This window comes from Strix uralensis, chromosome 24 (genome assembly GCF_047716275.1).
Source record: "Strix uralensis isolate ZFMK-TIS-50842 chromosome 24, bStrUra1, whole genome shotgun sequence".
Lineage (NCBI taxonomy): Eukaryota > Metazoa > Chordata > Aves > Strigiformes > Strigidae > Strix > Strix uralensis.
In genome coordinates, this window is record NC_133995.1 from 2,734,269 (window position 1) to 2,757,861 (window position 23,593).

Genomic DNA, 23,593 nt, shown 5'->3' on the forward strand with positions numbered 1-23,593 from the left:
ACCATGGGTGTGCTGATGCACAGAAGCTCTGCCCCCACCCCACGCTCCCTCCTTCCAGGAACAGTACGCTGCAGGGGGCGGGGGGCTGATCACCAGCAACTTGTGCACCTTGAGGGGTAGGTAGAAGTCACAGAATCACAGAATCGTCTAGGCTGGTCCCCAGCTTCCTTCCCACAGTTCAGAAATGCTCTGCTGTAGACCAGGCTTCCTCGAGCCTGCCTTGTTCCCCTGCCTGGCAAAGTGCAGCAGCGTACTCCGTGCCTCCCCTGCCTGAGTCATCAGCTCCATGGTTATTGTCTGTGCATCCCAGCGACCGTGGTCCCCACTGCTCCGCTTTGCGGTCAGCTCCCTTTGTGTCTTGTAAATAATATGTGCATGGCAGGGCCTGTGCTCCCAGGACCCCCCACGAGATCCCGTTCTCAAAGGCTTATTTCAACCTTGTTAAATAAATCAAACAGAATTGAAAACATATTTAATCTGGTACCTTCGTCAGTTAGAGAACAGACAGAAATACTGGTTGGAACAGACACATTCTGGGCAATGCTGTGTTTTTAAATGGAGAACAGAGCTGTGCAGGGAAGGATTGGTGCCTGCAGGCATACAAGGCATGACCTACCGACAGGTCCCCCCCACCCCAGCAATAGACTTTCGGTGCCACTTAAACCGTGTAAAATGGTGCAGCACCATGTAAGTGAGAGGCTGGGATGTTTCCAGGCCAGGCTGTCAGAATGAATCCTTGTACAGAGGTTGCTGCTTGCTCCTCGCAGAAATCAGGTACCATTAGTACCTGACAATCTTCCCACAGTGTGGGGGCCCATCTCTGCTCCTTTGGGACACCCATGAACTCTGTCACGCTCCCTCACAGCCAAGCTTCTCCTCATAATTTGCCAAAAATGGGCCTTTCTAGGACATGATTAGTTTCCCAAATTAAAACACTGACGATAGCAGATGAATCCCATGACAGGTCATTTCTCTCCTGCTCACACTTGACCCTCTGCCTCTTGTATGTCTTCATTTAGGGACTGGGCACACGGCTCCAGGCTGCCTGGAGTCAGACGTGTGCTCTGAGTCCTTTTGCATCCCCCTTCCCTCCTCTCATGTGTTACAGGCAGTGGCTGCATCTCATCACCCAGATTGTGCTGGGGAAAGGCACACACTCACCACACGTGTTGGTCGCTACCAGGAGAGCAGGGTTTATGGTGATGCTACACAACAGAAACATGGCACCTAATGGTACATTTACTTTTCATACTCCAGACTAATCAGACAGCTCTTCCCAGCTCAAGCTCAGCCACAAGCCATGACCTTGATATAAGGCATCTGGGTAAAGCTGTCTGGCCAGTGCCAGGCAAGAGGTCAAACTACATGGTCATGACAGCCCCCTTGGGCTTTCAGACTACCAATTAAATCATTTCCACTGCTTGATTTGGCCACAGTAACCAGCACAACTAGCAGCAGCAGTAATTACTTTTACTGGCAGCTTGATTATACGCCAGCACAGGACAGGTGGAAATGCGAGTCCTTGTCAGAGGCTGCACAGAGTCTCCCTCCAGGACACTGCAGTAACATCTCGAACTACACTGGGACTGAAATAGTCAGCAAATGTCCCATCTCCAGCTTCTAATCTTACTGCATCTTCAGGTTTATTAGCTGCAAATTTGTGGTGTTTTGTGGCTTATGGAAGAATTTATAGTACTACATAATTTTTTTTTGGCTTCCTGTGTGGAACCACTAATAGTCCCTAACAGGCAGAAAATTGACCTGAGACTCTTTCCCCTCCTTCTCTCCTTTTGGCCCGACTGATGATATTAATAGTTCCAGGCTGAATGTTGTCAGCTTCAAATCACCCTGGCAGTTAAAGCCCAAAATAACTGCCTTTGATGTCAATTTACTTTTATTTCTAAATAAACAACAGGGTTGGTTAAGATCTTCCAAATATGAAGCTATAGGCTCACTCTAGAAATAACAACAATGGAAAGCCAGCCAGTTCATTGTGTCTTGGACAGACTGGGTGACCTTTAAGAGGTTTTTCATTTTAACTAGAAGAACAGACAAGGCTCCTTTCGACATCCCACTATGATGCCTGGAGCTGGTAACTTGGAGCCCAACTAAGGAAAGTGATTTTTTATAGTCATTTCTCTTGCACATCATTTCTGAATCTCTTGGCTGGGTGATTTTGCTTCCAAAATCCCTTGATAATGGGCAAAACTCTCTTCCTTATGCCATGCCCATTATTTCTTTTTTTGTTACGAGGCTTCCCTATTGTTTGGGCATAATCATGGCCATGGTGCATTCACATCCTTCCACCAGGTAATGCTGGCATGGGGTCCACTTTCCCAGGTGTGCCAAAAAGGGCAGCACCCCAAAGTCGGGACACCCTATACATAGTGTGCAAAGCCTCAGGGCAGACCCTAGAGCTCACACACCAGCAGTGCCAGGTCCAGTTCCCCTGGGCCAAGACGCCTCCCAGGCCAGACCCCAGCCCATGCACCACAGCAGTGCAGTGGGGATAGTGTCACCTGGCGGCAAGTTCGGCTTTTTGCAGCTTTCCCCACATCATCCCAAAGCCAGAAGCAGTAGGAAAGTGTAAGACGGTGGATCTGGGACCAGCAAAGCATTGTCCAAGCAGCTCAGATAAGTCACAGAGAGAAATAGGACACGTGGAGGCATTTTCTATGGTACATCCATTTTCTATACCCACCCAGCCCCTGGAAAGGGTTTGTAAATGATGTACACTTCACTGGCATGCTCAGTGGAGGAAATTTTGTTGCCACTGAAGTCAAAACGCAATATCCTCCCCAACTCACTGAGCCCAGACTCCTTCCCATCTGCCTTGACCCGATGACGAGAAAGAAGCTCTGGAGACCCACCAGCAGGCACACAGGCTGGGACAAATTCATCACAGGAGAGCAGGCAGACAGGAGCAGTGTCTGGGATGGATGTAGCCCTGCTGATATCAGACATCTGTGGAAAGACCCAAGGACTGAATTTCACTAAAGGAGCAGAAACTTTCCCACTGCCATGAACACCCATGGCCTCCTCTGCGGTGAAGGTCAGAGACTTTCTGGGTCATTGTTTGAACCACAGCCCAACTCAAGTTCTGGGAAGGAAGGAGAAGGGAGAGGGAAGCCATCCTTGTGTCCTGGTTTGGGTCTGGGCTTTGGGGAGGGTTGCCCCACTGCAGGGAAGAGATGTCACCTGGGGACTGTTTCAGTTACTGGCTTCTTCCAGCCTCCCCCAACCAGATGAACCCCCGTGAAATTGTCAGGGCTTGGCACAGGGCAGCACTGGAGGCAAGTCAGGGCAGTGCAAGTGGCACACAGATCAAGAGCAATCGGCTGCAAGCATCACTCAGGGGAGCTGTTAATGAGCACAGTTGGGTTTGTTTTCCGGGAGGGAGGCTCACCTCCCCGAAAACCAGGAAGCACCAGCAGGAGCGAGCACAGGCACATTGTCTCTCCTGAACAGACTGGGGTTGCTGGCAGCCAGGCTGGAGCAGCATGACTACACCTGGTTGCATTTCCACTTTCCAACAAGCCCAGTATATACCAGCATTCGGAGATGGCTTTTTTACCCAGAGGGAGCTGCTGAATACAATGCTCTTTGTATCTGTCAAGTGCAGGGGGGGGAGGGAGGCACCAAGGTGCTGCCAGGGCTGGGAAAGGTGTGTGTTCGCTCAGGAAGAACTGGTCCTGTACATACTTGCACACACACGGAGGTACAAACAAAATGTTCATCTGCTGATGAAAGACCAGCCTGCCTGGAAGAGACGCGAGCTGGAAAGGAAACGCATTTTTAGAGAAAGGCAGGAGCAAATATTACAGCACACTGAATTATTCCTTGTAAATAATATTGGTTACAGATCTAAGATCCCTTCTTCTGTTAGTGAATCACAGCTGAGCCAAGTCTCCTCTCTGTTGGGCAATATTTTCCATCTGTCGGCTGCTCACAGACATGTCAGGTATCGCTGGAGAGAAACTCAACCTCATGCCATTGCACAGAGCTTCCCCCAGTGTTGGTGACACAACGGCGGTGGGCTGTGTCACCTGCAGAGGGGCTCACAGTGCCTCTCTTCCAGGGCTGGTGCCGTGGCATTGCACAGGCTCATCCCAGCCCCTCAGTCTGTGGTACAAGGGATGGAAGCGGTGCAGGCAGACACCCAGCCTTGAGTGACCTCTGTGGCTTCCTGCACTGCTGTGAAACCTCGCTGTAAGCTTGGAAAGTCACTGCAGGATGAGACTTTTAAAGGTGTTAAACACCTTATGTGCAGATAGAGGTTTGGGACTGTCAGTCAGCTTAGGCTGCTAATGCCCTCTGATTCATTCAGTGCAGTGATCTGAAGGATAATTGGATTTGACCAATGCTTTCAAAATGCCCAGCGGTGTCCTGTCTGCACTTCTAATCACTTGTTCTCTTTGGAAATCCACTCCTGTGCCTCCTCGAGCTTCGGTGAAGGGATGTGCGTTGTAAAAGTCCTGCCCTGTGTTCCCCCATGTAACAGAGCCTGTACAGGGCGAGGCACTCAGCCGTGACGGTGACAGGTACCATCGACAGAAACTGGCTAAGGGCATCCAAGCAGCTGATAACAAGCTACGTGTGTCTTGCAAAGAGTGAGGTGTATGAGCAGTCATGTGTTGGGCTATTTATTCTTTAACAGATCATTTTCAGCTCAAGCAGAAGACTGGGAAAACTCACAGATCTGCTTGGATTCACATGAGACCTGAGTGTGTCAGAGCAAACTCTTTCGGAGGTGCAGAGCTCTCATATCCAATAGACGAGCTGGCGTGAGGAGGGACACATCGCTCCTGTTTGACTCCAGGGCCCTGGGGACACACACAGCAGCTTCATGTGTGCTGGGACTCTGCCTCTGCTCTGCAGGTTGGACGTGGCAGGGAGGCAGAGCTTGAGGCCTTGTCACCAGCCCTGTGCTCCTCTCCTGCTAATTGCCACCGCTGGCCATTATTAGACGATGTGAACCCTTTCCAGATCTTGAGAGGCAGGTCCTACAGGATTTTTTTGCTCAGATCCATACACGTAGTGCAGGCAGACAGACTCCCTCTGTAACTGGAGGAGAGAAAACAGCCCTTGGTGTGCAGAGACAAACCCCGCCATAGCAGGGCCCGCCACATCCCCTGAGCTGCAGAGAATTGAGCAACAAGGTCTGATATGGACCTTGTCAGGCTACACAAGACAAAATCCACCCAAGACTACCTCGTTCCATATTTTCTTCTGGTTTTGTCCCCTATCTTGTAATTCCCTGATAAGTATTCCCTAGGTCATAAGTCATATAAGCCTGGAATCCTGGAAGGCGCAAGGGAAGACCATTTTAGAGAGACTCTCTGGGTTGATTTACTGTGTAAATACCTACAGGGCCAAGCCAAGACAGTGCTGTAGAGTAATTCCCAAGCAGGGACACTGGTAAAGGAGAAGACTATGTAGGAGAGAGAGGGGCCAAGAGCGATCATAACGTAATTACCATGCCTGGGCCCAGAGGATGAGAATTACAAGGTAATTGGGCAGCAACTCATTGCTGTGTAAATGCACGGTTATTTCTGTTCCGTAAACCACAATTCAGGTTACATGGTAATTACTTTGAGGTCCATTAAGTGTAATTATACAGTAATCTCCAGGAGCCAGTAATTACCCTTATGTTCCAAAGTATCTACCACTTAAAACTCAGTGAGTTTCATGCAGGTAGGAAACAGTTGCCTGGTTTTCAGACTTCAGTGTCTTGGTCTGTGGGATGGACAGGACAGGGCCAAATGTTACCGTTTTATCTGGAACTGCCTTTCAGAGTGTTGGGCATGCTAGAGGAGGAGTTGCTACACACCTAAAGCCCAGCCAGTCTCCATGGGCCCCCTTCAGTCAACAGCAGGATCAGTACCTTCAGAGAGCTGTTCCTCCCAGGCTGCCAGCAATGCCCCAAAGAAATACTTTTCTGGAGGTGCCAGTCCATCCTTGGAGAACAAATACAGCCCATGATGTTTCATTCAGGCTCACATGTCTCTTCTGGTTGCCAAGTCAGGGCAGGTAAATTCTACGCTTGTCATTATGACCAACATATTATATTTTACTTAATTTATTATACTGCAAATTAAGCTTAATGATCTGCAGTGTCAATACCTCTTGCACATCACTTCCACCTTTGGCTCACAGTTTCCAATGTGGGGTTCACCCCAAGCACCACAAGACCTAGGCCTTCCCATAGCCTGCTCTTCCCACTGGTCCCAGTCACAGCACGTCCCAGTGGCTGGGAGATCCATCATCCCCAGGACAAGCACCAAGGGAATGATCCCCTGATCCCCTCTGCACCACAGGGTGAGGTGTTCCAGAGAAGACCTTTCATGGGGCCCACACAACTGAAGCTTCTCTTGTGTTTCTTGTCCTTCATCAAATCCCTTTTTGACCTGGAAAGGCAGGAAAAATGACTCACAGCCAAAGCCCCTGGGGGTGACTTCCTGGGAGAGGGGGACGGGCCACTCTGGAGATGTGAAGCAGCAGCACAGTCCAGCACCAGGCATGGAAGGACTTGGGGGGGAAGGAGTCCAGACAGCAGCAGCCATGGCTTGGACTGGCTCTCGCCTGACAGTGCTCCTAGCAGGGAATATTCCTGCTGCAGGAATGTGTGAGATTTTGTTTCCAGGCAGTGGCTGGATCAGCATGGTAGGAAAAACGTGTCTCCCATGCTTAACAACCAAGTTTCCATGCCTTCAAAGCACAGATACACTCGGTTGAGCTCCTACAGCAACGTTAATGAATGTTTTTCCCTTCTCTGTCTTTCAGGGATCTAAACTACAACGAGCTGCTGGAATTCCCTGGGGCTATCAGGACGCTGGGCCGACTGCAAGAGCTGTGAGATTTTCTATTTATTCTTTTTCAAAAGTGTTCCCCAACAGAGAGTGACCAATAAAGCATTGCATGTGCTCTGACTTGAGGAGAGCACTTGGTTCAAGCCTTTCTTTCGTCTTTCTCAGCCCTCTCCACCATGCACATAAAAGCAGTTTATCCTTTCAATTTCCATCAGCTCTAACCATTTCACCCTCAGCCTCTGCACCACAGCTGGTGGAGAGGAGTGGAAGATGCCCCATCAGGCTTGGAGCAGGTTCCTCCTGCAGCTCTACATTCTCCTGTGCCATCTGAGGGACTCAAAGTCCATCTGACCTCCAGATACTTCTAATGTCCATTCCACATCTTGGGACCACAGCCATGGAGTTATCTGTGTTATCGTGAGGCCATGGCTCCTGCAGGCCCTGTGCCACATCCTCTGACGTGCAGAAACTGTTTGGTCTCCCTTAGGAGACATTTATAATAGGGAATTACAAAAGTTTATGACTATTTTAGTGGCTCGCTCTCTCTCCTCTAACCAGTCAGCCTGGGAGACACTAAAAATGGGAAACCATACCACTTAACACCCATGAAGGTAGAAGCCTCAAGATGGGGTTGAGTTGATGTGAATCCACAGTTCCTGTGGTTACTAAGACTGTGTCACACTGGTGACAGGCTGGGGTGGGACAAAAGCAGCTGCTTTGGTGTTTCTGGGAGGCTTGGAGTAAAAATCTGACACTACTTTTCTGTTTTACTGGGAAAATTCTCAGGAGATTTCTCTGATCAGACCAGATATCGTCATTACTCTGACATTCAAAAAGAGAATAAGATCCTTAATCCACTTTGAGATGGCTTTTGAAATGCCATCACTAAATAAGAGGCAAATTTCAAACAGCCATCCAACCAATCACTCACTCAGACTCCTCTGGGATTAAACAACCTGGGCATCACCCAGAGTCTGGTCTTGGTCATGGACACAGGATCCCGCATCTGCCTTTGAGGTACAGGAGAGCAGACTGTGACCTCTCTTCTGCTGCAAAAGTTTGCTGATAGCAATTTTCTCAATCTTAACTAAAAATATCACAGCTAGATCTACAAATACTTTAAAGTCACATGGACCAATAATTCATGGCAGGCTGCACTCTGGTTAACAGCTGTGGAGCTATAATGGAGACCATCCATAAAAATTGTAATTCCTGGAGGGTATAAAAGAAGTGTATTTTGTTTGCCCCTGTTTCCTGACCTGTAAAGTGTTAAACCTTAAGTCTTTGTATTCTTGGTGGGTTCAGTGGAGTGACATATGGAGACCAAGCTATACACAGAGTAAACAGAACAGAATGAGGGCTTTGTCCTGTCAAAGGACAGATCTTGTTCACCTGCTGGGATGATGCTACAGCTGGAACAGAGCCTACACCTCCTGTTTTACGTGTGTTTTGAAGGCTCTCTGCCTTTAAAAGTGTTGAGGAAAGAAGGTGTCTCCAACCCTTTCTCATCTATTAATATCAAGATATTTGTTTCTCCCAACAGCGGTTTTCATAACAACAACATCAAAGCTATTCCAGAGAATGCATTTGTTGGGAATCCCCTCCTCCAAACAATGTAAGAAAATTAAACAATATTTCCTAAATCCTTACATCCCCTAGAAAGGGACAATTCCTGATGTCTTTGGTTGGGATTTCTGACAGTTGTCAGCATGACCGCAATTTGACATTTGTTGTATATGGGCCAACGCAAGCTGAAATTAGCTCCTTCCCAGCTACACCTCAGGTTTTTTGCCATGAGTTCTCCTTTCCCTGCAGCTGAGCTTTGCTTCAGAACAGGCTGATAACAACGGAGGAACAATATATGGGTGGTCTGCATGGAAATCGTGCTGTGCATAACAGGATTTTCTAAGCCCTGTTTGACATCTGCCTGTGTTTATTCCTCGTGTTTAGAGAAGCTGCCAGCCAGCTACAGCAGTAGCTCTATGTGTCAGGGAGCTGGGACACCAGATCATTGTCTGTGCACCCCAGACCCATGGACACAAATTTCTGCAGATAAACACACCCAGCTGTCAGCTCATTTCCCCTCTGACATAGGCACAGGTAGAGATTTTTGGACAGTTCTTCCCTGAACCACATTGATATTGGAAATCAGAGCAAGTGACAAAAGCTCTGCTTGGCCAGTTTGGGACTTAAGTTATAGAAATACCAACATCTGGAAAGCAATGGTGACACTGGGTTAAAACAGTCACTGCTCCAGTCAATAAAAACTAGCTTCATGCACATCTTCCTTGGGCACCATCCTTGGAGCGACATGGGGGTGGGACACATCCAGAATATTCATATCTCCGTTGGCTCTGCCCATCTAAAGTCTTTCACAGTCAGCGGGGGGAAAGTGCTTCTTGTAGAAGGTGATTCAACTCCTCCTAAAGCTAGTTGGATCCTAGAAGAGTTCACTTCTCTCCACTGACTGTGACAAGTAGAAAAGATGCTGGTGCTGTGGACATGTGAGATCAGAAGAGATGTCATCAAGTGCAAGGTGTCTCCCAGCAGGGTTACAGCACTAGAGCAGCGTTGAAGGAAGCCTATGCATCTTTCTAGCCTGCCTGGTTCAACAGGAACCTAAAGGGTCCTTTCAGAGCAGCAGGAGACCTCATTTGTACCAATGTTCAGCCAAAACAGGCTATGGGAGAGCTTGGGGTTATCTGGAAAACAAGGCTTCCTCACAGGATAGCCAGCACCTCCTACATAACTCACTACTTGTAGCTCCAGGGCTCTTGACCTGTAATAGCATCTTTTCTTCATGCGCAGCAGAATCTGACCAGTTACTCATTTCCTTTGCAGCCATTTTTATGACAATCCCATCCAGTTTGTTGGACAGTCTGCTTTCCAGTACTTGCCAAAGCTCCATACTCTGTAAGTTCACCAAGCACATCCTCAGAGGTTTAACATATTCAAGCTCCAAGCCCTGTGAGCTGGACACCTTAGTGGGCTTCTCCCTTCCTTTTTTCTAGAGCCCTTGTGCCAACAGAAGATCACTCTTCTGGCCAGCCCCAAAGGCAGTGAGCCAAGGAGTAGACACTGCAGATGTTTTCTGCTAAGGAAGAATAATTTTGAGAAGGGGATTTAGGAGGGAGCAATTCATTCCTCCTGCCCACCTATCTGACAGGCACTGGAGTTTTCTAGGGTCTCCACAGCTGCATCAGCACCAGCAAAGACCATACTCACAAGTGCCACTGTTTGCTGCATGATGCTCAAGCAAGCCCTGCACTGTTGTGTAGCTGCCCAAACACAAGGCCACTGAAGGCATCTGCCTTTCTCTGCAAGATGGAGAAGTGGAGGAACACGTGACCCATAGCACCAACACCATGGCACAGAGTCTCACTAAGCAGCCAGTGGTGACAGTGCTGCCTTCACATGTATGGCTCTAAGCCTGCTCCAGGGCCGCCACCAGTGGTGGGCACCATCTGGACCAGAACAGTTGCTCCACATTGGCTTGCCTGGACTCTCTGGCTTTTCAGCTAAACTGTCGTGGCACAGCACTAAATATTTAGGCAGAGGCCATCTCTAAATCTCTATTTATAAGCCTCACCCAGCCTCTCACTGCTGGAACACACACTCAGGTGAAAAGCATAATCCTTCAACTACCCATGCATTCTTTAGCTCTAAATGCATAGACTCTGGGAGGCTCAGGTGGGATGCACTGCTTACACTCCCCATGGTAATTGTTTGGGATTTTTTACTTCATTTGGGTAAAGATCATGCCAAGAATGTCAGTGGCTGGGGGAGGGTCTGAGCTTGCCAAACCTCCTTGCATAGAAATGCCCAACTCTGTCTCACTGTATCAGCACTGCATGAGACATCTCCTCCACCACCCAGCCGGCAGCGGCACGCTGATGATGGGCACCTTTGGATCTGGGCCTCTGATCACCACATTTGGGTGTGTGGAAGCAGATTTTCCACCATGGCTGATGTGTCTGGGACCCTGGGCAGCTGCACTTGCTTCTGGGTCCTCCGTCCATCTCACTTCACCCTCATTTCTCTGCAGGTCACTCAATGGTGCAACGGACATCAGAGAATTCCCAGACCTTAAAGGCACCACCAGCCTAGAAGTTTTGTGAGTGGCAACTCTTTCTCTTTTACCCTGTTATTTGTGCTCTTCCTCCCTTCAAGGTGGTCCAGGCTGTTTCAGTGAGGACAACTTTCGCAGTGCTGTGCAGTTGGTTGTCTTCAGCTCTGCCTCTCCCTGATCACTCACCTCTCTGCTTCGTTTCACCCCTGTGGCTCCTGAAAGCAGCTTTCCTCTCTGTGAGTTGCTCTCTTGGTACTGTTGAGTGTGCTCCAATCTTTTTTTGATTTTTTTTCTTCCTTCCTTTCTGCATCTGTAAAGGAATGAGCCTTTGGGTGCAGTGCTTCAGCGTGGTCTGCTGAGACGCAGCGTCTGCCCATGCTGGGACCAGCACTGATAGCGCAATGCAAGAAACATCTGCTGTGTTTGCCACACATTTGCCAGCCAGGCTGGAGACTTCTGGAACTCGTCTGGTCCCATCCTCACACCACCAGACCCAGGAGAGCAGGAGCGTGGAGGACATGCTGTCTCTGGCCACCCACGGTTCTCCTCTCCAGGGCACTGGTCCACATGCTGTGCCCAAACTGGGAGCACTCCAGCCCAGGAGTGTGACCTGGCCATGCCTTGCCTCAGGGACCCAGGACCACCCCCTGTACATGGGTTTCTGAGGTAGTCATGGCTTCAGGTGGATCACCAGTCTGGACAATGGGGAAGTGGGATGGCAGACCATGCCACGGAGGGCACTGCCACCTGCCCTCGACATGGCCAAGGACAGAGTGAATTCAGTCTCAGCAACATCCCAGAACTTCTTATAGGCACATTCACCTTTATGAGGTCCAGCAGCAGTGCCCATTTCCAAGTCAGTTTTTGTTTCTCTCCAGGTATTTCATTATCCCATTGATATTGTCTCTCCTGCCGCTATCTGGGACCAGTAGCTGGACTTGCAGGTCGCAGTCTGTGCGCTGACTCTCAGTAACACCATTTCTTCTCTCTCCTCCACTCCTCTAGGACCTTGACCCGGGCAGGCATTCGTTTACTCCCCAGGGGAATGTGCCAGCAGCTGCCCAGCCTCCGAGTTCTGTGAGTAACACGTTTCTCTCTCCTGCCTAGTCTTTAGAGAAGTGCCATCAGAAACCAGGCTTTGTTCTTGTTTAGCTCAGCAAGGGGACCAGCTATGGAAGACCATCCTGTAGTTCTTGTTCCCGTTATCCTTTCCATGCAGAAAACACTACCTTTTTAGGCACTACTTTGACCTCTGCGTGTTCTTGAACTTGCTTCATCCTAGCGTGATGCTCTGGACTCAGGGCTGTAAGCAAGAAGGCACATCCACATTTGCCTCCTCCTTGCTCTGCACCAGTGGGAACTGTCTGCCCCATGCAAGGAGGGTAGAGAGGGTGCAAAGCATCAGCATTTCAGAGCTCCTACTTATCTACAGCACAAAATCCAGGGGTAGATCACATTTCACAAAATGCTTTGCCCTGGTGTTGGCTTGCTGCAGCTGCAGCTCCAGCAAGTGCCATCATCTGGAGGAAGGATCTTGTTCACACTCTGGGAGGGGACAGGCCTGACCTGATAGAGACCTGCAAGGTCACACAGCCATGGCCCCTCATGCGGTACAGCAGTGGTCAGGGTTTTGCTCAGAGTCTCTAAGCTGCTTTGGCTCTACCTGCTTGACAAGGCACTGAATGATGCTGAGTGGGGGGGATGTGCTTTCTTCTTTAACTTGGTACATCATGAAATCAGCATCTCGGAAAGACTCCCACATCTCAGGAATCACACTCCTCATTCCTGAGATCCCCAACCTTGTCTGCAGTTGAAGACATCCTCAGCAAATAAGTCATGAACCAGATTTATACAAGTTTGCAGCCTTAGGGCAAGCAAGAGACTTGCCTCTCAGCAGTCTTTATACAATCAAGCTGAAATGAAAACAAGTTTGTTCCAGGAAAGCAACAGGAGTGAATTCTTGATCACAGAAATTGGAAACAAGAGAAAAACATAAAAATAAAAGAACACAATTTGTAACTTAGCAGATCACAGCATTTTGGCTCCAGCTGTCCCTGTAGGGAAGATCTCTCATCTTTAGACATCTGGACCAACTCAGTGGACATCTTGCCACCAAAGTGTCGCCTTTGGAATGGCCCAGGTTGTAGGGTCCCAGGCACTCTCTTTATGTTTGCAAGTTATCAGACTGCAAACCTTCACAGCAGAGCCTGTTCTTCACGCCTGTCCCCTCCTTGTGGGAGAGTTTTGCTGGGACACCCCACCTTGTTCCTTGTTCCTTGTTCCTCTTTCCCAGTTAATTTTACTGACATTAATTGCTTTGCTTTCAGAGTTTGGAGAGACGGTATGTGGGCCAATATTTGTTCATGTTTACATCTCTCTTGCCTTTGAAATGTGTTGGCCTTCTGTCCCTGCAGAGCTGGTGGTTGTTCTCGCCGCCTTCCCCCACTTTGCCAGCCCCTTGGCAGTTCATCAGGTTGACATTACGACTGTGACACATCTGAACACAGATGATACAGTTAACGTCACATTTCTGGCCTCCTACTGCTCACATCATGCTGCAGATTTTCAGCAGAGATCTTGCACAGGGGCTGTAGGAGCCACCTCAGGGGCATGAAGCTCGCAGCTGCACTGCGGTGTCGGTCTGTGCATGAGCACTGAGCCCAGCACACCCAGGCAGGGCAGCCTTGCTGAGCCTGAGCTCAGTGTCAACCTGACATCATCTCGCTGCTTTTGTCCAGAGCTTCTGTGGCTCAGGGCACAGACATGTCTTTCCTCTCAAGCAGAAATAGCTGAAGGTTCCCTGAGCAGAGCTAAAGTCCCTTGATGACATCAGCACCTTCACCCTGATGTTTCCACAACACAGCTTCAGTGACTGAGGTTGCTCTACTGGTACATACTGTGTTGCATCTGGTTACCCTCGCTCTGGAGAAACCAGAATTAACTCCTGGGGCTGCATTCTCCCTCCATCACTGTCTAGCTAATGCACCACGTTGACACAGAGATCAGGGAAAAGTGACTGATGCTATAGCTCTTTCTCCATAGTGATAGTCTCCAGAGCAAAGCACAAAACTTTTGGTTGCTTTTTCATCCCTCCTTCTCCCCACCATGGAAAACTGGTGGAGAGGGGGTTGGCAAGAAAATAAATAATTGAAACGTTTTAGCAGCAACTTACTGGCAGAAAGATGGAAACTGAGTTTGGCAAGTCGGCAGAGAGGCCACATACAAAACTATCCTGGGGCAAATTTCCCTTTAAACAGTCACAAATCCAGCCTCTGCTGGTGGGGGGAAAAGTTGATTTTAAGCTTTACTCCTTACCCAGCCCATTTCAGTTTTAATAAATGCACATTAAGCTGTGCCAGCATAGATTTTCCTCTGACTACCAAGTCACTTTACCCTGGACACTGACATGCCACCAGGCTATGAAGCAGTGGGAACAGGAGTTTGCTGGGAATTGCTTTCAAGTGGCAGCACTTGAAAGAATGAGGAAGAGGGATTTTCACAGTCTGTAATGCCATGTACTAAATCCCTGCCTGTGCCACAACCCCTTCCTTAGCCCTGGGAGGCTGAATGGAGAGCAGGCGAGGGGCAGTTGGGTTTGCTGTGCCAGGAAGGAGGCAGGGCAACTGGCTGGCTGTTCTGCTGGCCAAAACCTCCCCAGGCTCTGCAAGCACATCTGCAGCTCTTGTGAGCTTTCCCATCCACAACAGCAGGACGGGAGCTCTGGCACAAACACCTCTCTGCTTTGCCCACAGAAAAGCAAGGCTGTGCACGGCAGAAGTTGGCATGGCTGTGTCTCACAGCTGACTGGGGGCTGCGGAGAAAAAGCCCACCCCAGCTGTAGAAGCAGCTCCATCAGTCCACAGCTTGTGCTGGAGGGAGCTGGGCTGGGGCTGGTTGAGTAGGTAAACCACTGAGCAATCCTCACCTTGCACAGAGACGCTCAGAGCACGTGTCAGGTCTGTGCAGAGTGGAGATCTGCCCTGCCTGGGGTTACTGCTCCCTGCAGCTGTGCAAAATGGAAGTCGGGTCATCCCCCTCTCCAGCAATATCTGCTTTCCAAGGGAGGGCTCAGGGGCACTCGCTTTTGATCTCTTAACATTTTTGTGATGGTTCTTCCCCTGCAGAGAACTGTCACACAACCAAATCGAAGATCTGCCCAGTTTCCACCGGTGTCAGCGGCTGGAGGAGCTGTGAGTAAAGAGATGCCCTCACTTGTGCCATGCTCTGGGGGCAAGGGGACGACTCGGGGATAGAGGCAGCTCCCACACATGGAACTCAACCTCCACCGAGCACTGGGAAAGCTGAGCATTATAACTCACTATTGGACTGCAAGTGGACCAGAGCCCCACGCTTTGCCCCAGTGCAAATACAGAATAAAACCACATTCCCTGCGCATAGGAGCTTAATTCACTCAGGTCTTTTCAGAGGTCCCAGCCACAGCAAACAGAAGTAGGATGTGACAGCACTGAATTTTACTTCACTAATTCAAGTCCCAGTATGAGCTAATCAAGAATGGAGTTTATCTCTACCATAAATGTCTTCTGCTTCAAGGCCCCATGCCATGGGCACAAAGCAGCCCTTAGCCACACTGCTCAGGGCTAGCCCCTCCGTAGAGAAGATTGATTCTTTCCATCTGTGTAGCACTTGAATCGGGTCCCCTCTGGGCCCTGGGAGGCACCTCTGTTTCTCTGAGACAGAGCTGTTTGTGCTCAGTTCAAAGTGTCTGGAGATCTTGCCCTACATTTCAAATCAAACAGTTCTTGGCCTTTTTCAGTTAAAAAAAAAATAAAAATAATAGACTCCAAGGTTTTTTATAGAATACAGAAACCTGGAAGAATAGATGTGTGGAGTGGCATTCCCACAAAAATACACTGGAGAGGTTGTCCCTCCTCCTGCAGCCCCCCAGCCTGGATGGCCAGACCATTTCATGCCTTAGTGAAATCAGACATTAGGACACCATATAAAATCCCATGAAAACGAGTAACAGCCCTTGCTTCCTCTTCAGGAGCTCTGAGGACAAAGTTAGAGCTGGACGTATTTTTATCTAGAAAATACCACAGAAAAAGTTCCATATAATACCCCAGGAAATTCCAAATACCCCAGGAAAAAGTTTGAAAAAATAGAGAAGACACCCAAAAAAGAACAAACTTCCAGAATTCCAGACCTGTAGTTTCATGCATTGTGCCTAAATTTCTTCTTACAAGATTTTTTAATATGCCAAATTCAGACTTATCAGTAATATGCACAGTAAATCCCTCTTTCAGACTACTGAGGTCAGACAGACTGTGTCTTAAATTAACATTTTCTTACAAAATGAGTATTTGGTCCCTTAAGCCCAAAGTTATCATCCTGTAAGCCCCACCGCCACCAGGCATCAGCATTCCTGCTGGGAAATACGTTGGAAACAAGTCTGGTGGTGCAAGGTGGTACAGCCTGGCATGCAAACAACTTATGTGTGCCAGTCACTCTGCTGTAAGTGCCAATGTGCAGGTCTTTGCCTGCAACACACAGGTGGTCCCTCGCAGCTAAACATCCTTGAATTATTTTTCAGTAGCTTGCTTCCCAAGCTCCACCTTTCCCACTCAGTGCTCCTCTACCTGAGACACCCACATTTGTGCACAGAGTTTCCCATGGCCCTCACTTGAAATCTTAACTAGACGTACAAGGAATGACTTCTTAGCTACATGGGGCACTGAGAAACCAGGAGTAGAGCAGATACGAAAGCCTCAAGCCCCTGCCTCTGAAACATGAACATGTGGCCAAGTACCAGCTGCGACATTACAGCCATCATGTGCAGGGCCTTGTGTGACAGGAGCCAAGATCACTTCTGAGTCTGAAAGCAGGTGAGCCACCCAACAAACGTCCAGGAGGAAGAGCACTAGGCAGTGGCTGTCTCCCCTTGCAAAAGGTCACACATGGGGAGACCACTTCTGCAGGTCTGGGCATTCGTGATGGGCATTTTGTGGGAATTTAAAAAACTATTCACTATTGTTCCACACTGGGAAAAAAAAAAAAAAAACCTGAAAAACTGTGAATGTTTCCCACAAAGTGGATGCTTGGATCAGTTCTAGATGTCTCTTGGGGGGTGTGGGGAGGGTATAGGTCAGTCGGCAAACACCATGTGAGCTCTTACCCTGCTCCCTCCCCTACCCCGGGGAGTGCAGGACGTTGCTGGAAGGGGGATGTGCAGGCGCTGAGGCACTTTATCAAAATACATGTGCAGGATGTTGATGGTGGGTTCAGCAAGACATCAGGATTTTTCTTCATGAAAAGTTGAGATGTCTTCAGCCCTCAAAACCCCCTCATTATCACCAAAGCAAAGGGCAGCAGTCCTTCCTGAAGGGCGACACAAAGCTGTTTGCTGACTCACTGGCTCCAAGCTCTCCTCTTTTGGTCTGGACTAAGCAGTTTGCAGACTTAGGGTGGAGCAGAGTGGGAAACCAGCAGGGCTTTGGAGATAATGGGGCACCTTTAACAACTGCACATCAATGGCACTTTACTGTGCCATGATGGCATCAAAAGGAGAGGCTGTCTGAGCCCTGGAGCTGCCCACAGGAGAGAATGACTTTGAGCTGTTTGGTTGCTCATCCTGTTTACCCCTTGAAATTAGAGTAGGTCTCCAAAGCTCAAATGATAACTTCCACTGTGAAAGTTTGCATCTGCTACCATGGGACAAAGAGCCCTACAAAGTACAAATGCTGCCATCAGCTATTTTCTCAAACAAGTTTCTTTTTTTTCAGAGGTCTCCAGCACAACAGGATCCATGAAATCAGAGCAGACACCTTCATGCAGTTGATGGCCCTGCGCTCCATGTAAGTATTGTCTTGTAAGGCAAACAACTGGGCTTTTTGCTAGGGGAAGGGGAACCGTGAGGACCCAGCCAAGCTGATGTGGAGTTTCACAACCCCACTCTCTCTGCCTCTGCTGGGAGGCTTTGCTGTCTAGTCCCTCTTCCACCTCCCCTTACAAAAGAACAGGGCACAAACCTTCCCTCTGGCTTCCTTTCTGCATGCAGACGCCCCCTGTAAATAAACTCATTACCTGCCAGCCTTACTGCCCACACATGTGGGCATTCCACACCACACGCTCTAACCACACGCCAAACTCGCGTGGTGTACAGCACACGTTAGGGTCACCCGACTCCTAAATGCCCATGCAGACGTGGGCTCATGGCAGGGATTCACCACGGTGTGCACGAGCTCTAGCACCCCTTTCCCTACACCTGCTAGTCCTGGGCCGCGCAGTCCGGGGACATCTGTGCAGAATATCCCATCTGATTGGGGACTGTGTCCCCACAACTCAGAAGCATATGTTAGATGTATTAAGTGCTCACAAGCGTGCACATATCCTACATGCATCGTGACATGCATAGTAGACAGCCCACCTAAGTGCTTGGCACCTTTGAGAAGCTAGTAAGGCTCCACAGGATGTGATGCTCCCTGTGACATGTGGGAAGAGCCCTCCAAGTGCTGATGGTCTTTGTTTACTGTCCTGTTAGGAAGTGAACTGAATCGCATAAAAGCTTTTTCCCATGATGCAGCAATGTGAGTGCCATTTAATAGGCCAGCATTCCTAGCAATCCCGTGACACCATGTTTACAACTGCACAGGAACACTCACGTATTACATTTCAGACAAGCATGCAAATATGAGCATGCTGCTGCCACACTACAGTCACATAAACAGCTGAGCAGGCAAGCTCTAGCATTTGCCTTTGGGTATGTTCTGGGTCCCTGTGGCAAGGATTTATGTCACCCAACTTCAGCCTTCTGCAGTGTGACGCACACATCTAGGCAGGCACCCCCGGCTCCATTCAGAGCTGGGGAGATGGAGATACATGTAGGACATTGCTTGTGCAGTCAGCCTTAGGAGAATAAATGCTTCCTGATATGCTGGTTCCCCTCTGCTGATGACAGAGGGAGTCGAGCCCTCTAGCTCAGATGGAAGCAGAGCTTACTGAGGAGCTTCAGTGAATCCAAGCCAACTGTACATGACAGGAGACACTCTAAGATGACCTTGGTTCTCCTTCCCCACAGTCCCTGACCCTATCTGCTCTTGCCTGGGCACCCAGCACTATGACTGCATCAGGGATACCCTGGCACTAAGGCATAACCTGTCTACTGCTCTGAAGTTCAGCATGTTATCATAAAATCACTAAATTTATAGAAATGAACCCAGAAAGGAACCTTTCCCATTGGTCTCAGTGGAGGAGCTACTGCAAGGCAAACTGTTGTGCCCTCTGTTAGAAACCATCCATATATAGACCCAAACATATTTGTCTCCAGGGAGCTGCAACAAGACCTGACCAAGCTGCTGCTGACCAAGGGGCTACAGATCCCACATTTGCTCACATCAAACCCCTTGGCCAGGCCAGTGTCAGCAGCTTCACTGCCCTGCTCTGCGCCCCTCTTACTGCTGTGTCCTTGCCTTGCAGAGACCTGAGCTGGAATTACATCCAGTTTATTCACCCTGAAGCCTTTGTGACCCTGCACTCGCTCACCAAGCTGTAAGTTGCAGTGATACTTCTTTCACAGTGGGCCATGGACAGCAGGTATCTGAGAACCTCAGACTGACTCCCCAAGCTACCAGGACACCCGGCATTTAGATATCAGAAGGCTGCAGTGCTGAGGTGCATGTCTCAGCACTGACATGGGCAGACCAAATCCCAAGCTTCCTATCAATATTAAAGGGATGATGAAAGTGCAGAAGGGGCTCTCACCCTGAACACTTAAACCTTCCCTTTCCGATGCTTTCATATCTCCCTTGGATGCCTTTATGAAAGATCAGCATGATAGATCACAGAATCACAGAATCATCTCGGTTGGAAAAGACCTTGAAGATCATCTAGTCCAACCATTAACCTCACACTGACCGTTCTAAATCGCTTCAGCAAGAGTCACTGCAGACCATCTTTGTTGGCTCTGGAGGGGTCCCCAGTCCTCAGTCCCCTCACTAAGACTCTTGGGTATTTTATGGGCTGGGAGATGCAGTCATACCTCACCTATTGTGGGGGAAGTGGTGGGGGAAGAGATGCACGGGACAGATACCACCCAGAGCTTTCAGTGTGGGCATTAACCCCTGCCCCTCCTTTTCCCCAGGGATTGTGGTATCAGTCCATTTATCTTGAGGATCCTGGTCCCCATGCAGCACCCAGCCCCATTTCAGCACTACATTTGAGGGAGCAATCAATGCAGGCAGCACGGCTCTCCAAGACTCTGCTTGGCTGAGATACCACTGTCAGCAAAACCCTGACTGCAATCTCCCTCTGCTTTCCCTTCACCAGGGACTTGACTGATAACCAGCTGGTCACGCTGCCTCTGGATGGTTTGGGTGGACTGACCCATCTGAAGCTCCAAGGCAACCCGGCTCTCTCTGAGCCCTTCACCAAGGAGAGCTTCCCCAAAATGAGGTACTGGTGGTGTTGGCTCTTTCACTTCTGGTGCTCAGCATAGCCTGTGTTTGCTTATAGCAATCAGCCTCCTTCTTTCGTTGTTTATCTCATGCTTTCCTCCAACCTTTTAGGAGGTTGAGGAAGATTCATCTGCTGCTAACACACCTCACCTTTTAAAGTCTTCCATGGGAGAGCGGTGATGTGCTCCAGGGTCTGCCACCCCCACCCCAAACACACACAGAAGTGGAAAGCATAGAGCTGGCCCAGCTCAGGGCTCCTCTCAATGGAAAACATTCCCAGAAGCCAGTCCTAGCTAATGACATCCAGCTTTCCTTCAGTAAACTCTGTGTGGCCGTGTCTTGTCCGCTACGGATTAATGAGGAGCCTGAAGGGGTCAAACTGAGCAAGACGAGGCTGCAAAAGGCTTGGACCACAGTGCTACACTGCAGGCTCTGGCTCTCCTGACTCTCCCTTAGTGAAGGGTCTCCAGTGTGGCACTTGCCCTCAGGCTGAGGGGCCCATGGTCCAGATGTCTCAAATTCCCCTGAGGTGAAGCCATCTTTTACTTGGGTCTCCCAGGTGGTTCCCTTGAAGCCAAGGATGCATGAGCTGATGTTCCCACTCACCCAGTATGGGTTCCCAAGGCTGGAGCTTCTCAAATTTAGACACCCACTGCTGGGGTCACAGGTCACTGCACCAACACTGGCTTTAATACCTCAGGTCCAACGAGAAGTGTGGAGTTCTCACTTTGGTCTGCCTCAGCAGTGGTGCCTGCAGGGCTTTCTCTTCTGACTTTTTGGACTCATCAGAGCTGGGATCTGCTGCATGACTGGTTTCCAAATGGCAGGGCATCCCAGAAGCTTCTGGAGAGCTTTCCACACCCAAGATGGCAGTTCCTTGCGCAGAGCGGGTGAAGTTCAGCACTTTCAGGGGCGTTCCTCCTCTAAACTAATTCCATTGACGTCTGTGGATCTGGTTTGAATTTGTACCAGAGAGACTGAGTCTGCAGGAGTGTTTCATTGAACCATGCCAGGCAATGGACCCATTAACATTTCCTAAATTTTGGGGTACTGCCATTAAGTAGTCTTATTCTTGAGGCATATGTCTGGAGGAATCATCTTAGCCATCCTGGGAGAATCTGTACCTCCTTTACCACCTTTCAATAATAGGATTTAATTTGGAGTTTATAACAGGAAGCAAGCTTGTATACAGAGTTTCCATGGCCTCCCAGGGCTCAGCCAGAAATGTTTGGGAACTTAAAACAAAAGCATATTTTTAGAATATAGAGTTTCACCATATTTACTGATCTTGTCAGAAGAACTTAATTGTCTGGAAAACCTGAAGTTCCTTTGCCTTCATCAGCAGTCTTCCTGACTTCCAGAAAAGAAGCAAGAGTTTGCTGTCTTTGAAGAAAATGCAGCTGCTGACTGATAGCCTGGTATTTCATCCAGATGATGTTCAGCTGCTGTTTAATTAACCTTGTAATACATGCTATAATTAACAACTAACAATTCTACTTTCAAGTAGAAATCAGACATATTAAAATAACTTGCTACACTTGAGAGGCCTGAAATTTCCCTGCCCAATCTGGCAGGGGTGAGCCATGCTCATGGAACTGGAGCTCGGAGGTGCCTCTCTGACCTTCAGCAACAAGCAAGGGGGACCTTGCACTTGCTCAAGCTCTCAGGAAGCTTCTCACCTTGAACAAAAGAAAGGATGCCCAGCAATATGGCCTTGGGGTTAAAAATGAAGATTCCACATGCACATGGCATATTGCCAGATGGCACGGAAAAGAAAGGCTAATTCTGTCTAGGGAGAACTGCAGAAAGATTTCTAGGAATTATCCAGGAACTTAAGTGCAGTTTCCAAAGCTGGTGTTTGACAACATCTTATTGACAGTGGCTTAAGTGCCAAAAGCGAGGCAGTGCAGAGACACTGTGGGGTGACTTGGGTCCACACTCTGTCCTATGTGGAGGCCTTCACAAGAGTAAAGTCACAGAATCACTGAATCATTCAGGTTGGAAAAGACCTTCGGGATCATCGAGTCCAACCCTCAACCTGACTCTACACAGTTCTCCCCTACACCACATCCCCCAGCATCTCATCCAAACGGCCCTTAAACACACCCAGGGATGGGGACTCCACCCCCTCCCTGGGCAGCCTATTCCACTCTCTGACCACTCTTTCTGGGAAACATTTGTTCCTCATGTCCAGTCTGAACCTCCCCTGTTGCAGTTTAAAGCCGTTCCCTCTTGTTCTGTCACTAATTCCCTGGGAGAAGAGACCAGCACCAACCTCTCCACAACGTCCTTTCAGGGAGCTGTAGAGAGTGATGAGTCTCCCCTCAGCCTTCTCTTCCAATGTCCTGCTCCAATGTAACCATCACATGATTGGCTTTTGTCATATGTGGAAATTAAGCAAAATGTGCAAAGCAATGGAGAGCAGGTCATGGAGGTGGTGCACCTAAAAGTTCTGCTTTCTCCCTTTGCAGAGTCCTTGAGGTACCTTACGCCTACCAGTGCTGTGCCTATGGAAGCTGCAGCACTTTCTTCAAGATGTCCAACCAATGGGAGGCAGAAGACATGAGCCCTGAGGAGGAGGATCCCCACAAGAGGACCATGGAATTGTTTCCAGGTCATGTTGATAATCACTGTAAGTAAACTGGACTGAATGGTGATCAGTCCATGGGCAGGGCCATGCTGCGAGCTAGGATGCAATCCTGCATTTGCAGGAGTGGTCCCACCACCAGCCGTGGAGTTACACCTGCCTCAGGAAAGCAGGCTGATCCTTCTCCAGCTCTGGTGGTCAGCTGCTGTGAATGGGCTTCAATTAGTGTCACTGCACTGGAGAAAGAGCTGAGCTGGCACATCCAAACCTTCACAATCTAACAGAAAAGTCTGGCAGCCCTCAACAGCATGGACAATCTGCTAATTTGTCCTTGGTTACTACAGAGGGAGACTACTCAAACCACTGAAAGGTGGCTGAGGTTACATGGGACAGCTTCTGGGCTTGGTCATTAGACTTCTGGGCAGTATGGAGCCTTTGGCAAGGGCATCAGTCTGTTGCTACAACATACAGAGGTGGACCCTAGGATTAATCTGAATAAGAGAATGAACTCAAAGAACTGGAATGTGCAGCTGGCTGGAGGTGAAGAGACCTGTGTCTGTGCTACTTTTGTGCATGTACCCTGATGCTAGAGCAAATGTCAGGGTTAGGTGTGAACCAAAGGACATGTTTGGGGAATATGATGAGCTCAGCACAGGGGCTGACCTATGCAGGACAGAAGTGACTCCACAGTTAAAGACGAGCAGCACTTTCTGTTCAA

General features: G+C 49.1%; 1 protein-coding gene across 1 annotated transcript in view; it reads left to right on the top strand.

The window, feature by feature from the left end:
* Positions 1-23,593, top strand: part of LGR6 (leucine rich repeat containing G protein-coupled receptor 6) — a 147,099-nt gene that overhangs the window by 114,579 nt on the left and 8,927 nt on the right. The window contains exons 7-16 of the mRNA XM_074893547.1: positions 6,784-6,852; positions 8,353-8,424; positions 9,651-9,722; positions 10,855-10,923; positions 11,884-11,955; positions 15,003-15,068; positions 17,619-17,690; positions 19,312-19,383; positions 20,161-20,286; positions 22,760-22,920. Of these exons, the coding sequence (XP_074749648.1) occupies positions 6,784-6,852; positions 8,353-8,424; positions 9,651-9,722; positions 10,855-10,923; positions 11,884-11,955; positions 15,003-15,068; positions 17,619-17,690; positions 19,312-19,383; positions 20,161-20,286; positions 22,760-22,920 (851 nt within the window). The remainder of the gene's footprint in view (positions 1-6,783; positions 6,853-8,352; positions 8,425-9,650; positions 9,723-10,854; positions 10,924-11,883; positions 11,956-15,002; positions 15,069-17,618; positions 17,691-19,311; positions 19,384-20,160; positions 20,287-22,759; positions 22,921-23,593) is intronic.